The 18,894-nt window shown below is 35.9% G+C and overlaps 2 protein-coding genes across 6 annotated transcripts in view; one reads left to right on the top strand and one right to left on the bottom strand.

Moving 5' to 3' along the window:
• The window catches only part of FTO (FTO alpha-ketoglutarate dependent dioxygenase), a 433,221-nt gene extending 414,625 nt beyond the window's left edge, over positions 1-18,596 (bottom strand). Inside the window, exon 1 of one of the 2 annotated variants that reach the window (XM_031954519.1) lies at positions 18,442-18,596. In XM_031954519.1, coding sequence (XP_031810379.1) covers positions 18,442-18,486 — 45 coding nt within the window. In that variant the 5' untranslated portion in view covers positions 18,487-18,596. The remainder of the gene's footprint in view (positions 1-18,441) is intronic. The other variant, XM_012553818.3, reaches the window with a different exon arrangement.
• Positions 18,597-18,642: 46 nt separating this feature from the next.
• Positions 18,643-18,894, top strand: part of RPGRIP1L (RPGRIP1 like) — a 121,316-nt gene continuing 121,064 nt past the window's right edge. Inside the window, exon 1 of one of the 4 annotated variants that reach the window (XM_031954517.1) lies at positions 18,643-18,880. The gene's annotated coding sequence lies outside the window, so the exon portion shown is untranslated. The remainder of the gene's footprint in view (positions 18,881-18,894) is intronic. The other 3 variants (XM_031954516.1, XM_031954515.1, XM_012553816.3) reach the window with 3 other exon arrangements.

Raw genomic sequence — 18,894 nt, 5'->3', positions numbered from 1 at the left:
CCCAACAATTGAAGAATTATTAAACAAAATGTGGCTAATGGATATAACATAGTATTATTGCACCATAAGGGATGATGAATATTGAAGAATTCTGAGAAACATGGGAAAATTTGTATGAGATGCAGTGACAGCCAACAGGCATTTATTAAATGGCATAAATTTTTATAAATTAAATGGCAAACAGGCATAAAGTAAATAAATTTAAAATAAATTAAATAAATTTATTAAATTATTAAATTTATTAAACAGGCATACTATGTACCAAGCCAACACTAAGCACCGGGAATTCAAAGAAAAACAAACAACCCAAAGAAAAAAAAAACCCACCAGCACTGTCATCAAGAAACTCATAATTCTAACATCTAACTTTTTAAAAACATAGAATAAGAAAAACATAACCAAGAGAATAAATATATACAATGACTATGATAATGTAATTGAAACAATATTAAAAGACAAAAGAAATCAAGTCAGGTACAATGGCCAATATTGGTTCCAGATAATAAAAATATACTTTGTGTCTATTAAGAAATGGTAACTTTTAAGATGGTAAGCTATAAATGCTAACAATTTTCTTCATTATATTGAATGCAAAAAAGTAATATTAATTTTGCTTAAATCTATTTTCATAGCACTTGGTTATTTTTGATGCAATATGATTACTGTGTCAAAACAAAATATATCACTAAAAATATAAAAACCAAAAGCACAGTTCTAAGTTATATTCTAAGCAATGGCATCAAAATATAAAATTTTCTAAATTGGCTCTTATAAAGACTAATAGACATGGATATACAAAATCTGGAGTATTGGGTTCTTTTAATTATCTTATTACTTTTTAGTCTTACCACTCATAAGCACATTATAAATACATACTAAATATATGTATGGAAAAAAGAAATTTATCCTACTAGTTTTGAGGAGAAGACCCAATTTGGTACACAAATATACTAATATTCTTGATATTTCATATAAAAGAAAGTAACTAATATGTACATTTTTTAGAAATTAATTATCTATTTTCTCTTTCCAGTAAACATTACTTCAAAAAAAAGAGAGTTAAACTTCACAATTGTTTATCTAAATAAATATGTGGGTCTATTATGCAGAATTAATCACAAGCTTTCCCAGATAATAACATAAAAAAACGCACCCCTATTACTTCTAATATTGTAGGATGAGCCCTTCTTACAGGTTCAATCGACAAAGCACAACCTAGTGCCTGAAATATAAATCAAAGTATTTCACATCCCTGGTACTTATTGACATTTGGTACCTTCACATTTCTAATATGTGCAAGATGTGCCTATTTTTATTTACAGCACAAACCACAGGCTGAATGTAAAACAAGATGCTTAATAAATCTAGAGGAACATAAAACACTGGCATAACTCAGACAGCAAGACAGACACTCACTCCTTAATTAAGTGGGTGATGTTCTGTTTAAAACAAAAAGACAACCTTGGGCTATAGCTAAGATTAAGCACTCAGTGTTGCGAAGGAAGCTCCAACCATTTTCAGGGCAAAGGCTTTAAATCATGAAAAATAAACCATCTAATAGTCTGTATTCAATAGTAAATAGACAGTCAGGACACAGACTGATTTGGATTAACACATTTTCAGTTATAACAAGTAATTTTACAGAGGATTAGTATCTTGATGGTCTGATCAATACTAGGCACTGCTGCTATTACAGATGAAGAGAAAATTGCCCCTCTGGTAATAAAGTGTGCGTGTCTTCGTTCTCCTTCATTTGCTGAGTCCATTACTGTAATGGTTCCAGCATTAACAGCTGGGGCAATTTAAGCAGCAGGGGTCTGATGAATTTAAAAACTGGAAACATTCACTAGTCATTCTTTCCTCTATTTCAGTCTGCATATGCAAGTCCTCTGCCTGGCTGGTTCCAATATAAAGATCATGTTTTATGAGAAGAATGACTATTATTTCTCAATTATTGTGTCATTAATAGTGGTAACACTATTACCAGCCAATACTATGACTAAAACAAAAATTGCTGGCAGTATACTGGCTGCTGATTCAGCTAAAAATTATACACTATTTACCTAAATAACGAGCTTGATATGACCACAGGTTCAAGCCCACATAACCTGTAATGTTTGAATTCATTTGTCCAGTTCTAATCACTAGTGAAAGAGCATTTCTATTGACAAAATAAAAACTGATATATATATATATATACGTATATATATATATATATTTTTATATATATATACGTATATATACACAGATATATGTAAAATAGCACATTTTTCCACCTCTTTGTATTTTCAAAGAACATATACGGGACAACAGAGAGATAATGGATTGCTGTACATCAAAAAAGGAAATCCATATTAATGCAGCATTGAGACTTTAATCATACCCAATGCAGCAGAGTGAGCTAAGGTCGTATCATCAGCCCATTTTTTATTACTCTTGGGCCTCAACAATCTTATGATCTGATCACTAAATGAAGGTGTCAAAAGGTAGACAAAAAGCTGATAGGTGAATAATCACTATAAATTTCCTGGCCTTCATCTGATGAGAAACAATTCTTAGAGCATTCTCTCCACTAACATGAAATTCTAAAACAAAGAAAAATTTTGTTCTACTTCAACCAATTATAAAGGCTTCAACTCCTTCCTTTACACATGACAGTTCTTCCATTAGTGTGAAGCTACTGTGGTCATTTAACTAATGGATCATTTCCAAAGCCAACAGCTGAGAGTCTCCAGTAAGACACCGTGGTACATGTTTATGGGACTAAAAAAAAAATGCCTGCAATATCTGATCAAGGCTCTATTCTCTATACTTATACCCAACAAGAACCAGCTGACTTGCAATGGGTACAGGCTGGTCTCAGGTATTTACAACTACTATTTACTACTACTGCAAATGTCTACCTTTCTCTCACCCTGACCTATTCTTACCTCCTGAGGGAGGTAAATTGTATTTCTTCTTTGAGCCTGTGAAATCCAAAAGTATATGAAAATTATAAGATGATTTTTTAAAACTCATGTTTCCATTTGAAGACTTGACATAATATAGTTAGACTTTTATTCACTTTCTCTATACCATGTCTTTCCCATAAGAGTTCTAAAAAATAAGTGACAGTGACATCTTAAATACAAAATTTCTTTACTCTTTATATGCCATTTAAATCACATGCCTAGCATCAGGCATGTGCTATAAATGGCATATTAACACTGCTTTTGCTATGACTCTCCTGTAAGAAATTTGCCATCATTCATAAACTGTATAATATATTAGATATGGAGAGTAAATTGCATCATTCATAAGCTGTATAATATATTAGATATGGAGAGTAAATATTATTGATGAATTGAAAAAGAAGACTAAAAAATATATATTCCAATGTGATAAACAAGAAGTTAAATGGCAAATCAATTTTTTAAACTAACAAACTAATGCAATGTATTGGGAATTGTACTGTAAAGTAATCTGAAATCCATAAACACAATGAATCATTTCACTACATTCCTGATCATGTCCCATCTCTCATTACTAGATGACCTACTGGAAACCAATAATAAAATCTATTCTTTGCCCAAATAAGCATTATGTGTGTCTGTGTGTGTGTTTATGTGTGTGTGTATATATATATATATATATATATATATATCAATGTTAAAAAGAAGCCTAGACTTCTTATTGTTCATCAAAAGGACGAGTCACAGTAAGTAACATGATATGGCTCCAAGTGATTAAGCCTCTTGACCACATGCAATGTTACTGACCTGTCAGGGTCCCTAATCCCTCTATTTCTCAACATATTCTGATTCATTTCCAAAGTCTTTAGCTCTCATCATCCTAAAGGAACCTTAGGACAAAATAATGTATACAAAGAGCTTTGTAAATCTTAAATGACTACATAAATGTTAGCTATGCCTGTTAGTATCATTAGTCAACTTCCCATGTTCCCATTTACTCTTGTAGCCTTAAATCTTGATCTGGGAACTCCAGACTCCATGCCTCAAACCCTTAGGTTCCCTCCCCTCTCACTAATCTACAGAAATACAAGAACCTTTCAGCAGTAGCTAGCATATTCAGGTAACCAATTCTCATTGGGCTTCTACTAAAAGAAGTGGTATGGAAGCAACCATTCCTTTAATCAGACCATTGTGCTTTGCTCAAAAGAGACACTTTAAAATATCTGCTTAATTGCCTCAAGAGGCAGTGATAAAATGGACAAAAACTTGGATTGGAATCAACACAAAGTAGGTCTCAATCCCATCCCTGACACTGCCTATATAATTTTGGGCAAACCCCTCTGAGCTTCAATTCCCTCATCAATAAAAAAAGAAGAACCAGCAAGTCCCTCTTTCGAATTTCTGTTTGTTATGAGCACTGATTAAGCACTTGAACTATGTCAGGCACTATGCTAGCTGATGGGCTTACAAAGACAAAACTTTCCAACTTTCCTTCAAAGAGCTTGTCTTTTTGGAACATGAACACAATTCAATAAAAATAAAATGTATACTTGGTAATTGTCAAAAATAACAGGGCAGGAGTCACTAGACTTCAGAACAGAAGACTTTAAGAGAGAAAAGGCACTTGAGACAAGCTCTAAGAATTTAAAAAGCCTGAAGAGCAAGAGTAATTGACAAGCATGGGAGCCAACCTAGAACTCAGGCCTGGACACAGGAGATGGAGCATTATGTGTGAAAGACAGCAAGCAGGCCACTTGGTTCAGATAGTGAAACGTGTAAAGAGAAGTAATGTGTAATAAACCTGAAGAGGTGCTGCAGGAAGGCTTGAAATGCCAAAGAAGTTTGTGTTTGGCAACTGGTAGCCAAAGGAATTTACACAATAGGGAGATTACTTGGGGATAGAACATTTTTGATTACAGTATAAAAGTCAATTTAATTGGTGGTAATATCATTATACTGAAATAAATTGAATGCCAATGTACAACTATAACTTGAAGACCACAATAGCATGGAACAATGGAAAGTGTGCAAGATTTTTAGATTAGTTGAAGACTGCTTCTTCTATTTAATACCTGTGTGACCTTGAGCAAATTTTTAAAAGCCAAGTGTTTTTAGAGACTCAAGTTTTCTTGTCTGTAAAATGAGGGAGTTTGGTTTAGGTCACCCCTAGTTTTAAATCAGGTGTTCTTAACCTGATGTCCACAATTTTTTTTCAAAGAAATGTCTTGATAACTGTATTTCAATGAGTGTTTTTTTGTATTTCAATATGAGTGGTTTTCGGAATGATCCTACATATTTTATTTTTTGCACGAAAACATTCTGCGAAAAGGGGTCCTTTTGACTGCCAAAGGGGTCCATGACACAAAAAAGAGTAAACACTTCTGATCTAAACTTTAATGCTATTGTCCTATTCTTATATGTCTACTTTCATTATTTTAATCTTAGTATTACCCAACTGTAAAGTCAACCTGACATTGGAGATAAGGGTAGATTGGAGTCAGAAAGACCCGAGTTCAGATCTCTATCCTAATATTTACCATCAAGTTACTTAACTAGACATCAAGACCTTAATTCCCTCCTTTCTATATCACCAGTTTCCTTAACTATAAAATTAGAGGGGCTAGGTGATCTCTAAAGTTCCTTTTTTTTTTGTAATTCACTGTTAACTGTTGTACAGGAAGACATAATAATCTGCAGTTACTAGTTATTTGGTTTTTTTATTGGGGCTTTTCCACACATTTGGCAAACTTCAATGCTATTCACTCCCTATGTCATTTACTGAATTGTGAGATTTGGGTTTCTTTTCTAAAGATTAAACAAAGTGAAGCACAAACATATATGTCAATCAAACATTTTAAAATACCTACAATGTTCTAGTCACAACAAAAATGATACATTCCCTTCATTTAAGGAGATCATATTTAATCAAAAAAGAAAATATGTAGATATGCAAATACATATGAGTTTGGTGGCTGTTGGTGTTTTGTTTTTTTTTTTTTATTGAACCTATGATTTCATCAGTAGAGTGAATTCCCCAGGGAGAAAACTCCCTCTTCCAACATGGATCTCTCTTCTTGGTAATAGGGACTGTTTTCTACAGAGTCCCTACTAACTTTGTTGATTACTCTGTAACTTAGAGCCACAGAAGCATACAGAAACTATCATATATCAGAGATAGGACATAAATCCCAGATATTTTTCACTCCAAAACTGGCTCTTTCTTCTATACCAACTTTCAAGGGAGATTAGGAAAGAAATCAAAGGGGAAAGAAATAGCTCTCTAGTCAAGTACTGAGGAAACCAGCCATGGGTTACAAACAGCCTATTCAAAGACACAAAAATGGGAGGTGGGGTATCATTTTTGAGGGGCAGTAAAAAGGTCAGTTTGAGTAAACCAGAATGCATTGCCCCTTCTTACCTTCTCATTAGTTTTATGTTACCCTCCCCTCGACCTTATGAAATAGCCATGTTGGTCTCCACTTAATGACTATTTTCCACAGGGCATTCCAACTGCTGGCTCCCTCCCCTCCTAATCCCTCATTCTTAGTTTGTACTCTCTCTTTACCTCCATCCTTTGGTATGGTATCCTGAATTGTCTCCTAGTCTCCTCTAAAGAGCCACTCTTGATTTACTGCCTTTTCTGATCTGCCTGGCTAAAGGTATACTCCTCCCACCCCCACATAATTAACTTTATATTCATTTGATATATATACTTCTATACATTAATGAGTCTCCTCCATACCAATGAATGAAGACAGACACTTTCATTCTGTTTCATTCTGTTTTTGTATCATAAGAGCTTGACAAAGGTAAACAGTAAGCACTCAATAAATGCTTGTTGTTTACTCAATTGAATAATAGAGTGGAAAGGCATTTTTGGATCCTGGGTATAAAGGACTTTATAAATACCAAACTGAGATTTTTATTTGTTTATAGGAAAAAAAAAAAAAAGCACCAGTGGAGTCTACTGTGTAGAAAGAAGTGACATGGTAGATCTGCTCAAAAAACTTCTAGCTGTCTGAACGAAATTTGTAGCTATATAAAAAAATCATTATAGGACCATAGAATCATAAATTGACAAAAGGAACTTTATTAATTTATCTATTCATGCCTCTCCAATCCTTTATATTTGCTTTCCCTACTTGCTATTTCATCCACAGAACAGTACCTTTCCTGTTCCCCCTTTAGTTGCAGTAAGACAAGAAACCAGTAAATGTTCTTTTTGTATATAGTTCCACTATGATAAATGTCTATTTTACCCCAGTGCTGCCAATCCTATGTACAACTAAGCCTTTGGGATTCAGTTTAGTTGGCAACATCACACTGATTCAAGCAGAGCTATTATTTGAAGGGAGCTACAAATTAATAGGCAATACACTTATCCAGTTGGGCAATAAGAGCATAGAGTATCAGGCCTGGAGACAGGAAATGCTGAATTCAAATGTGGTCTCAGACATTTACTAGCTGTATGACTTTGAATAAGTCCCTCACCTCTATTTGCCTCAGTTTCCTCATCTGTAAATGAACTGGAGAAGGAAAACCATTGCAGTAGCTTTGCAGAAATAACCACAAATGGGGTTATGAAAAGTAAGGCATGACCGAAATGAATGAACAACAATAATACCTGTCCAGTCTAGTTACTGTCTATATCAATGTTAGGTTACATTGTGAATTTCTTGTCATTGTTAATATGAAAAAAGGGTGATTTTTACAGAAACTGTTTATGCAGTGTTATAATATATAATTGAAATAGTGGGAGGGAAAAATTGCACCAAAGGACTAACCTGATGTTTTATTATTGTGAATAAGAATTATTCTGAAGTAGAATATTGTATGATAAACTGTAGTTGGTCCATTATAATCTAACGTGCTAAACTAAGCAAGAATCCCAAGTGGGGTAGAAGATTTGGAGACACCAGACTTGGATCAAATTCTGACTATATGGACAAGCTCCCTCTAGTCATTTATATAAGTTTGGCCAAGGTTCTTTTCTGAGGCTCAGTTTCCTTACCTACAAAATGAAGAACTTAATATACCCATCTCTAAGGTTACTCCCAATTCTACAGAATTTGATCCAATTAATCCTGGCTCTGTCACTAAGTTACTGTGTGATCCTGAACAAGTCACTTCCCTTCTGGTAGGCCTCAATTTCTTTAGCTGTAAAATGAGAGTATGGGGTAACTAGGTAACACCAGGCCTAGAGTCTGAAAGACTCATTTTCCTGTGTTCAAGCCTCCAATACTTATTATGATCCTGAGCAAGTCCCTTAACCTTGTTTATCTCAGTTCCTTATTAGCAAAATGATCTAGAGAAGGAAATGACAAACCATTCCTAGCTACCAAGAAAACCCCAAATGGGATCATGAAGAAGCACAGTTGAAAAACTACTCAACAAAAAATAAGAGTTCAGATGAAATGATTACTAAAGTCCATTTCAAATATAAAATTCAACAATTCTATCATTCTATATGAGTGCAAATAAATAGAAGCAGAGGCCTTTACATTTATTTCTACTGAATTCCCTGTTATTGGCTCATCTGTTCCCAACAACAGATATTTTGGATCCCAACACGATCACCTCATGAAGCTGCATGGCTTCTGAAAGGCAATACTGAAGTTCAAGTTCTGGCAGAAACTATAATGATCAAAAAGCTTCAAAAGTATGGGTCTAATGATGGATTATATGATTATTTTACAAAAACCAGCCTAAATTACCTTAGAAAGGCCCATAACCAAAAGATTGATAAACAGGTAAATATTTTTAGTCATCAAGATTACATTCCAAGGTATTGGAAGGGATACAATTTATATTGGTGGAGTGTAATGTGCTCACACAAATAGAATAATCAATAGATACTTTAAGTATTGACCCTGGAATATAATATACCAAAAGGAAAAAGAAAGAGGCACACAATCAAGAATATCTTAACTTGACAAGATGTGTATAATCCCACAAAGAGAAAAATGGACTTTTAATGGAATAAAGGATTTCAAGGATTTTTAATAAAAGGACCAGAGTTGAATAGGAACTTTGAAATGCAATCACAAGAGCCATTTAACTAAAATATTAAATTTATTTTCACCAAACAGAAGAGATTTTGATGATATAACGCTGAAATTCTAATAGGGAAAGGAGCTACAAGAATCTCTTCAGAATCTTAATGTCTTAAATAGTCAACTATAGTAATCTAGTGTTTGACAAACACAAAGATCCTAACTTTTGGGATAAGAATTCATTATTTGACAAAAACTGTTTGGAAAACTGGAAATTAGTATGTCAGAAATTAAACATGGACCCACACTTAACACTGTATACCAAGATAAGATCAAAATGGGTCCATGATTTAGGCATAAAGAATGAGATTATAAATAAATTAGAGGAACATAGGAAAGTTTACCTTTTAGACTTGTGGAGGAGGAAGAAATTTGTGACCAAAGATGAACTAGAGATCATTATTGTTCACAAAATAGAAAATTTTGATTATATCAAATTAAAAAGCCTTTGCACAAACAAAACTAATACAAACAAAATTAGAAGGGAAGCAACAAACTGGGAAGACATTTTCACAATTAAAGGTTCTGATAAAGGCCTCATTTCCAAAATATATAGAGAATTGACTCTAATTTACAAGAAATCAAGCCATTCTCCAATTGATAAATGGTCAAAGGATATGAACAGACAATTTTCAGATGATGAAATTGAAACTATTTCCACTTATATGAAAGTGTTCCAAATCACTATTGATGAAAGAAATGCAAATTAAGACAACTCTGAGATACCACTACACACCTGTCAGATTGGCTAAGATGACAGGAAAAAATTATGATTAATGTTGGAGGGGATGCGGGAAAACTGGGACACTGATGCATTGCTGGTGGAGTTGTGAACAAATCCAACCATTCTGGAGAGCAATTTGGAACTATGCCTAAAAAGTTATCAAACTGTGCATACCCTTTGATCCAGCAGTGCTACTACTGGGCTTATACCCCAAAGAGATACTAAAGAAGGGAAAGGGACCTGTATGTGCCAAAATGTTTGTGGCAGCCCTCTTTGTAGTGGCCAGAAACTGGAAAATGAACAGATGCCCATCAATTGGAGAATGGTTGGGTAAATTGTGGTATATGAATGTTATGGAATATTGTTGTTCTGTAAGAAATGACCAGCAGGATGAACACAGAGAGGCTTGGAGAGACTTACATGAACTGATGCTAAGTGAAATGAGCAGAACCAGGAGATCATTATATACTTCAAAAACGATACTGTATGAGGATGTATTCTGATGGAAGTGGATTTCTTCGACAAAGAGAAGATCTAACTCAGTTTCAATTGATCAATGATGGACAGAACCAACTACATCCAGAGAAGGAACACTAGGAATTGTTGCATTTTTGTTTTTCTTTCCAGGTTATTTTTACCTTTCTGAATCCAATTTTTCTTGTGCAACAAGAGAACTGTATAAATATGTACACATATATTACATTTAAAATATACTTTAACATATTTAACATGTATGAGACTGCCTGCCATTTAGGGGAGGGAGTACAGGGAGGGAAGGAAAAAGTTGGAACAGAAGTGATTGCAAGGGACAATGTTGAAAAATTACCCGTGCATATGTTCTGTCAATAAAAAGTGATGATAAAAAAAATCAACCAGAAGTTCAAGGCTTAATAGGAAAGAAGATCACCAGGAAAGCCAACACCAACATAAGCAAACAAGTACCAGTTCCCAGTGTGATTAGAGTTGGACTAAAGACCTTGGTCGTCTTCAGCAAGGTGTCCTGAGGCAGCAAGAGCCAAATATGTCCCATCCCCAGAGAAAGCCCCAGGGTAGGGGCAGAAGATGGGCAAATACAGCACAATCACAGTCAGACTGGAACAGCCCCAATACTTAAGGCTCCAAGGGGAGCTCCAGCAATCTGTCACAAGACCCTGATAATGGAGAGCTCTGTACCTCAAAGATCCAGGAATAGCCTACTCAAGAGAATTGAAGGATAGCACAAAAACCCAGTGACCCAACAGGATTCCTATACCCAAAAGAGAAATGGGGGTGAGGAGACTGCCCCTAGCACAAGGATCCAAATCAGGAACTTAAGTTGCAGAGATAAGTACATCAATAAAGACATCAACTGTATAAAAAAACTCTATAACTTCAGATACTCAAAGGAAAAATGAATTTTCCACAAGATAGAATAAACAGAAATCAATGGCTACATGTTAACAAGAACTATTAATAAATCCAAAGGCTGAGAAAAAGTAAAATACTATATAGATAGATATAGATAGATAGATAATATATATATTATCTATCTATCTATATCTATATATATAGAGAGATATATCAAAAACAACTAATCTGGGAAACAGGTTAACAAGGACAGATAATTCAAAAATTATCGAACAAGGAAGCCGTGGATTGAATATTAGACTAAGAGTCAAGAAGACAAGTTCAACTCTGCCCTCAACTATTCACCAGTTATATGACCCTAAGAAAAACATTTTAAACTTCTGATTTTCTCAGCTTTGTCGATTGTAAAATAGAGATCATAATAACACCTACTTTGCAGGATTGATGTGAGGGTCAAATGAGATATTTGCATAATGCACAGAGCCTGGAATATAATTAGTGTTACTATGTATTTATTCCATTCTTCCCTCTTATTCCCTGAAAACCATGATTTAAATAAAAAAAAAATTTAAAAAAAAGCCTGTACAGGATATTTCAAAAAAAATCAGAAATGAAAATTGCCAGACTATTAAAACCGAGAACAAAGTAAAGATAGAAAAAAAAAAAAAAAATCCACTTATCAAAGGAAAAGTTTCAGCTAAGTCTCAGCCAAAATCCAAAGTTCCCACATTAAAAAATACTGCAAGCACACAGAAAAAAGAAATTTAAGTAAAAAGGAATCACAAAACTAATAGCTTCTACTATAAATGAGAAGACACCTTAGAATGCAATACTCCAAAAAGAAAATGAGCTGGAAAAAGGAGAATAATATTACATCAGAATTTCTAATCAAGCATTTCTAATAAAAAGGCCGAAACTGAAGAGGAACTTTGAAATGTAATCACAAAAATCTAAATAAACCTTAAAAGTTAAATTTATTTGCAATAATAATAGAAGAAACTGTAGAATGATATAGTACTGAAATTCTAATAAAGAAAATACAAGAATTTCTTCAGAATCTTAATAACTTCAAAAAGTATTGAGGGACTCAAATAAGAAAAACACAGGACATGAATGTGGATCAGTTCTATTCTAAGGATCTTAAGAGATAAAAAAAAATAATATATTTTAAAAAATCACTAGTATAGAAAAGAGGAAAAAGGGATAGGAGAACTTGTTTTTCATAACTAAAATATGTGAGAAGAGTCGAGAGATGAAAGGAACAGACATCAAATAAACCTCATTTTTATATGAAACAAAGCTTGAACACACATGTCCATAAGCACAGATATGCATGGGCACATTCAACTCAACAGGGAAACAAACAGTGATAAAGAATGAGTTAAGAGGGAGGATAATTGTGGGGAGGGTATATATATATTTTTAATTTTCTATTATAGCTTTTTATTTGCAAAATATATGCATGGGTAATTTTTTAGCATTGACGCTTGCAAAACCTTCTGTTTCAATTTTTCCCCTCCTTCTCCCTACCTCCTCCCGAACATGGCAGGTAGATCAATACATGTTAAATATGTTAACGTATATGTTAAACACAATCTATGTATACATATCCATCCAGTTACTTTGCTGCACAAGGAAAATCAGACTTAGACATAAAGTAAAAATAACCTAAAAAGGAACTCAAAAATGCTAGCAGACAAAAACAGAAGGAGTGGAAATGCCAGGTTGTACTTCACATTCATTTCCCATAGTTGGTTTGCTGGGTAGCTGGTTCTCTTCATTATTGAACAAATGGAACTGATTTGGTTCATCTTATTGGTTTTTTTATTATAGCTTTTTATTTACAAGACATATGCATGGGTAATTTTTCAGCATTGACAATTGCAAGACCTTTTGTTCCAACTTTTTCCCTCCTTCCCCTCCCCTCCTCCCCCAGATGGCAAGTTGACCAATACATGTTAAATATGTTAAAGTATAAATTAAATGCAATATAGGTATACATGTGCATACAGTTATTTTGCGATGGAAAAAGAATCTGACTTTGAAATAGCGTACAATTAGCCTATGAAGGAAATCAAAAATGCAGGTGGACAAAAATAGAGGGATTGGGAATTCTATGTAGTGGTTCATAGTCATCTCCCAGAGTTCTTTCACTGAATGTAGCTGGTTCAGTTCATTACTGCTCTATTGGAACTGATTTGGTTCTTCTCATTGTTGAAGATGGCCAGGTCCATCAGAATTGATCGTAATATAGTGTTGTTGAAGGATATAATGATCTCCTGATCCTGCTCATTTCACTTAGCATCAGTTCATGTAAATCCCTCCAGGCCTTTCTGAAATCATCCTCTTGATCATTTCTAACAGAACAATAATATCCCATAATATTCATATACCACAATTTATTCAGCCAATTGAAATAGTTTCAATTTCTTCATCTGAGAATTGTCTGTTCTTATCCTTTGACTATTTATCAATTGGAGAATGGCTTGATTTCTTATAAATTAGAGTCAATTCTCTATATATTTTGGAAATGAGGTCTTTATCAGAACCTTTGACTGTAAAAATGTTTTCCCAGTTTATTGCTTCCCTTCTAATCTCGTCTTCATTAGTTTTGTTTGCACAAAAACTTTTCAATTTGATATAATCAAAATTTTCTATTTTGTGATCAATAATAATATCTAGTTCCTCTTTAGTCATAAATTCCTTCCTCTTCCTGAGAGGTAAACTATCCTATGGTCTTCTCATTTATTTATAATCTCATTCTTTATGTGTGATGACCACGCTAACACCCAGGACACCCCAGAGTCAGGCGGAGTCAGGATAAGCAAAAAATCTTTATTCTTGGTCCCCAGATGCAGGATTGAACAGGAGGGAAGCAGAATCCCTGCGACCGCCTTCTCCCTCATCTACCGCCAAGAGTGTATCTTTGGCTAGCTTTACTCCACCACCTAGTACCTCCTACAATCCTCTATACACCAATCATTGAGCCAGTACGGATAGTGGAAAGGACCATTTTCCAAGCATATGCCCATAGATTATTGTCCAATCAGTAGTTAGCCTCAAGCGCTCGGCAGTCCTGACCTCAGTGCATTGATTCAATAGTTTCAGCCCTCTACATTTATGCCTAGATCATGAACCCATTTTAACCTTATCTTGGTGTACGGTGTTAAGTGTGGGTCAAGGTTCATCTTATTGTTGAAGAGGGCCATGTCCATCAGAATTGATCATTATATGATATTTTTGTTGAAGTATATATATGATCTCCTGGGTTCTGCTCATCTCACTCAGCATCAGTTCATGTAAGTCTCTCTAGGCCATTCTGAAATCATCCTGCTGGTCATTTCTTATAGAACAATAATATTCCATAACATTCATACGCCAAAACTTATTCAGCCATTCTCCAATTGATGGGCATCCATTCAGATTCCAGTTTCTTGGCACTACAAAGAGGGCTGCCACGAACATTATTTCACATAGAGGTCCCCTTCCCTTCTTTAAGATCTCTTTGGGATAGAAGCCCAGTAGTAACACTGCTGGATCAAAGGGTGTGCAGAGTTTGATAATTTTTTGAGCATTGTTCCAAATTGCTCTCCAGAATGACTGGATGTATTCACATTTCTACCAACAATGAATCAGTGTCCCAGTTTTCTCACATCCCCTTCAACATTCCGCATTATCTTTCCCTGTAATCCTAGCCAATCTGAGAGGTGTGTAATGGTATCTCAGAGTTGTCTTAATTTGCATTTCTTTCATTAATAATGGCTTGGAGCATCTTTTCATATGACTAGAAATAGTTTCCATTTCTTCATCTGAAAATTTTCTGTTCATATCCTTTGACCATTTAGCAATTGGAGAATGGCTTGATTTCTTATAGAGTCAATTGTCTATATATTTTGGAAATGAAACCTTTATCAGAACTTTTGACTGTAAAAATGTTGCTTCCCTTCTAATCTTGTCTGCAGTAGTTTTGTTTGTACAAAACCTTTTTTAATTTGATATAATCAAAATTTTCTATTTTGTGATCAATAATGATCTGTAGTTCTTCTTTGCTCATAAATTCCTTGAGGAGAGTATTTATTAAGAAGGAAAATAAACTTTCTAATCCTGAAGCAAAGATTAAAAAGGGAAAAAAAGAACTAAAATTTAAGTGAGTGCCTACCATTTGGGGAACCACTAAAGAAATTGCAGTCCATGAAAGTAATGGAATATTGTACCACCAAAAAAAGAAAGGACAAAAGATATGATTCAGAAAATCTTGGGTCGTATAAACTCATATACAATCAATTTGAATTTGAATTTGAAAACCAGAATAAATTTTTTTCTTGGATAACAACACTGTAAAGAAACCAACTTTGAAAGATTTGAAAAATTTAATCACTGCAATGTGATGAATCCAGAAGCCTTACTTACTCCAGAAGCCTTACTTACCCACCTCCTGAACGGGAGATGATAAACTCCAAGTTGCACAAAGAAGCATACATTTTTCAGACATAGCCATTATGTGTATCTGCTTTGCTTGACTATGCTTATTACATTACTTTTTTTTTATTGGAGTAGTGTCATGAGGAAGCAGGATTAACAATAATGATACTAAAAAAGAGGGCCATTGATACTTTTTCTTAGGCCATTATGTGTATCTGCTTTGCTTGACTATGCTTATTACATTACTTTTTTTGGGGGGGTAGTGTCATGAGGAAGCAGGATTAACAATAATGATACTAAAAAAGAGGGCCATTGATACTTTTTCTTAGGCCATTTTGTGTATCTGCTTTGCTTGACTATGCTTATTACATTACTTTGTTTTATTGAAGTAGAGTCATGAGGAAGCAGGATTAACAATAATGATACTAAAAAAGAGGGCCATTGATACTTTTTCTTAATGCACAGAAGAGAAGAGAAGGACTTAGAAGTGGAACTAGATTACCTTTGAGGGACGGTCCTTTCAACCCTAAATATATATATAGATAGATATATATCTATCTATATATATAGGCAGGATAGCTAGGGGGAGCAGTGGAAAGAGCACTAGCCCTGAAGTCAGGAGGACCTGAGTTCAAATTTGATCTCAGACACTTAACAGTTCCTAACTGTGTGACCCTGAGCAAGTCATTTAACCCCAATTGCCTCAGGAAAAAAATGAACAACCCCCCCCCCCAATATATGCAAAGCATTTTGCAAGCCTTAAAAATATATACATTATGTATGTTAGCAATTATTATTGTAATCCTCGGATTATGAGATTCACAGATTATAGCTCCAGGGTAAATATAAAGGAAAGTCACAAGAGCTAAAGCAGAAAAGTGGAAAGGGGACTAGATTTGGAGTTAATAAAATCTAAATTCAAATTATCTTAGACATTAGTTGATTCTGGGCAGTTTCCTCATCAGCAAAATGGGGTTGATAATAATAGCACCAATCTCAGAAGACTGATTTGAAGATAAAATGAAATGGTATTTGTAAGGTACTCTACAAACCTTAAGAGCTATAAGTGCTAGCTATTATTATACTCACAATTATTTATGCAAAGAATTTCTCACCGTGACAAAAGTATGGTAATTGATGAAGACATTTAGGAGAAAAGAAGGAATTCAGATATATCATATACTATAGGAAAGAAGTGGCAAAATGAATGGACCTGATCAAATCAGAGCTTAAGTTCACTATACAAAATGTAAGTTTGGACATTATGAGTCTTTCCAGACCTTAGCCCCCTTGCAATGACTGCAGAAGAGATACTTTAACAAGTATTCAATTTCAATGTAACCTCACTACTAAAAAAGCACTTTTTCCATCGCTTAGCAGAGCATGCTATTGTCAAAGACGCTCCAATTTTGATGTCTCTAGAGCTTATTTCATTGCAAAGCAGATTCACAGAAACTTCATCATAAATTGCCTCCTGTAATGGATAGAAACATACTATTCTGAGAGAATATCAAAGATTTACACAAATGCAGAGGCTTTCAAAAGCTTTCCAAATCAACAATATCATCAACAAAGTAGATAGATGTTTTCAGTTCAGCCAGAGGACCTAGGTTCCAGTCCTAATATCTTCCAACATTTAGAAACACTGGCTTTCTTTTTTTTTTTTTTTTAAATTTATTTAATAGCCTTTTATTTACAGGATATATACATGGGTAACTTTACAGCATTAACAATTGCCAAACCTCTTGTTCCAATTTTTCACCTCTTACCCCCCACTACCTCCCCTAGATGGCAGGATGACCAGTAGATGTTAAAATATATTAAAATATAACTTAGATACACAATAAGTATACATGACCAAAACATTATTTTGCTGTACAAAAAGAATCAGACTCTGAATTATTGTACAATTAGCTTGTGAAGGAAATCAAAAATGCAGGTGGGCATAAATATAGGGATTGGGAATTTAATGTAATGGTTTTTAGTCACCTCCCAGAGTTCTTTTTCTGGGCATGGCTAGTTCAGTTCATTACTGGAAACACCGGCTTTCTTGCTGCTCCTCCCACAGAGCTTTCTAGTAACTCCTTGCCCATTCTCCACTGTCTCCCAAGCCTAGAAAGCTTTCCTCTCTCCCCCCTACCTATGGACTTCCGTTCCAGAGCCCAGCCTGCTCCCGCCTCCTCTCTAAAATCACCTTCCATCTTCTCTGTCTGTAATTTGTATTCTACAGGTTTTTGTTTGTTTGTTTGTTTGTTTTTGCAAGGTCTTTTCCCCCGTTAGACTGCGAGCTTCTCGAGGGCAGGGGCCGACAGCGCTTTAGCCTTTTCGTTGTTGCCCTCCCCAGGGCTTAGCACGAACACCGATGCTTAATACAGTGCAGTCACGTTGGTCCTCTTAGAGAACGAAAGAAGAATAAATGCATTCTGCTTAATTGGTGACTAAGGGCACATCACCGTCCTTCCTTCTTTGGGACCCAACTTCTGCATCTGTAATACGGGGCGGGGTGTCCGGTCCTGCCCCAAGACCCGCTGCACTAGCTGTGCATTTTCTATAACACAACAAATACGCACAGACACCGAACTCAAAGGGCTTTCGTCTTCATTAAGATTTTGCCAGCACCCCCAGTGCGGAAGAGGTGCAGTTATTGTTCTGGGGCGGAAAAGAGACCGAGGTAGAAGCTCCAAGCGTCCGCAGGGAATCTGTGGCCAACAGCCACGTGTTGGGACGCCGGCAGGGAGCCAGGAGAGGGCTTCACACGACGCCAAATGATAGCTTCATGCCAGCGTCATCCCCCTGCCCTCCGGTACCGCCTGTCCCCTCACGGCTGCGCGGCCCAACCCTCCCCTTCCCGGACCCCTGGGCCGTCCCCGGCGAGCCCCGCTTTTCAGTCCCAGCTCCGGGCCTAGCCCTAAACTCCGCCCCCGACCCAGGCACGAGTCCCTACCTTTGCTTCCCGCTCCTGCTCACTGGTGCCTTCCATTCGTTTCATGTCTCAGCTGCCTCCGCAGCGGCAGCGGGCCGGTTTTCCTCTCTCCCGGTTGCCCCGCCTCCCTGGTAGTTCTCTCTGCATACTCCTCCAGCCAGGTGCCGCTGTCAATCCGCATCAAAAAACTACCCTTCCCGGGATGCATCACGTCAAGACCATGGGCTAGGGTCGGCGGAAGAGTAGCGGAAGATTCTCGCGCTGCAACTTTGGGTGATGTAGTCCACTTTTCCCAGTATAACAAGGAAGAGACGCCGAACCGGAACTACATTTCCCAAGAGGCTGTTGGGAGCACCTGTTTGCCTCATTTCCTTCGAGGTTTTTCTAACCGTCCAGCGGAAGCGATGTGGGCGCTATAGCAACAGTAGCTGGCGGCGTTGGCGCCTCAGATATTGCTGGGGTGAGTACTGGGTG

This window comes from Sarcophilus harrisii, chromosome 2, assembly GCF_902635505.1.
Source record: "Sarcophilus harrisii chromosome 2, mSarHar1.11, whole genome shotgun sequence".
Classification (NCBI taxonomy): domain Eukaryota; kingdom Metazoa; phylum Chordata; class Mammalia; order Dasyuromorphia; family Dasyuridae; genus Sarcophilus; species Sarcophilus harrisii.
This window is presented reverse-complemented; position numbering and strand designations above follow the sequence as displayed.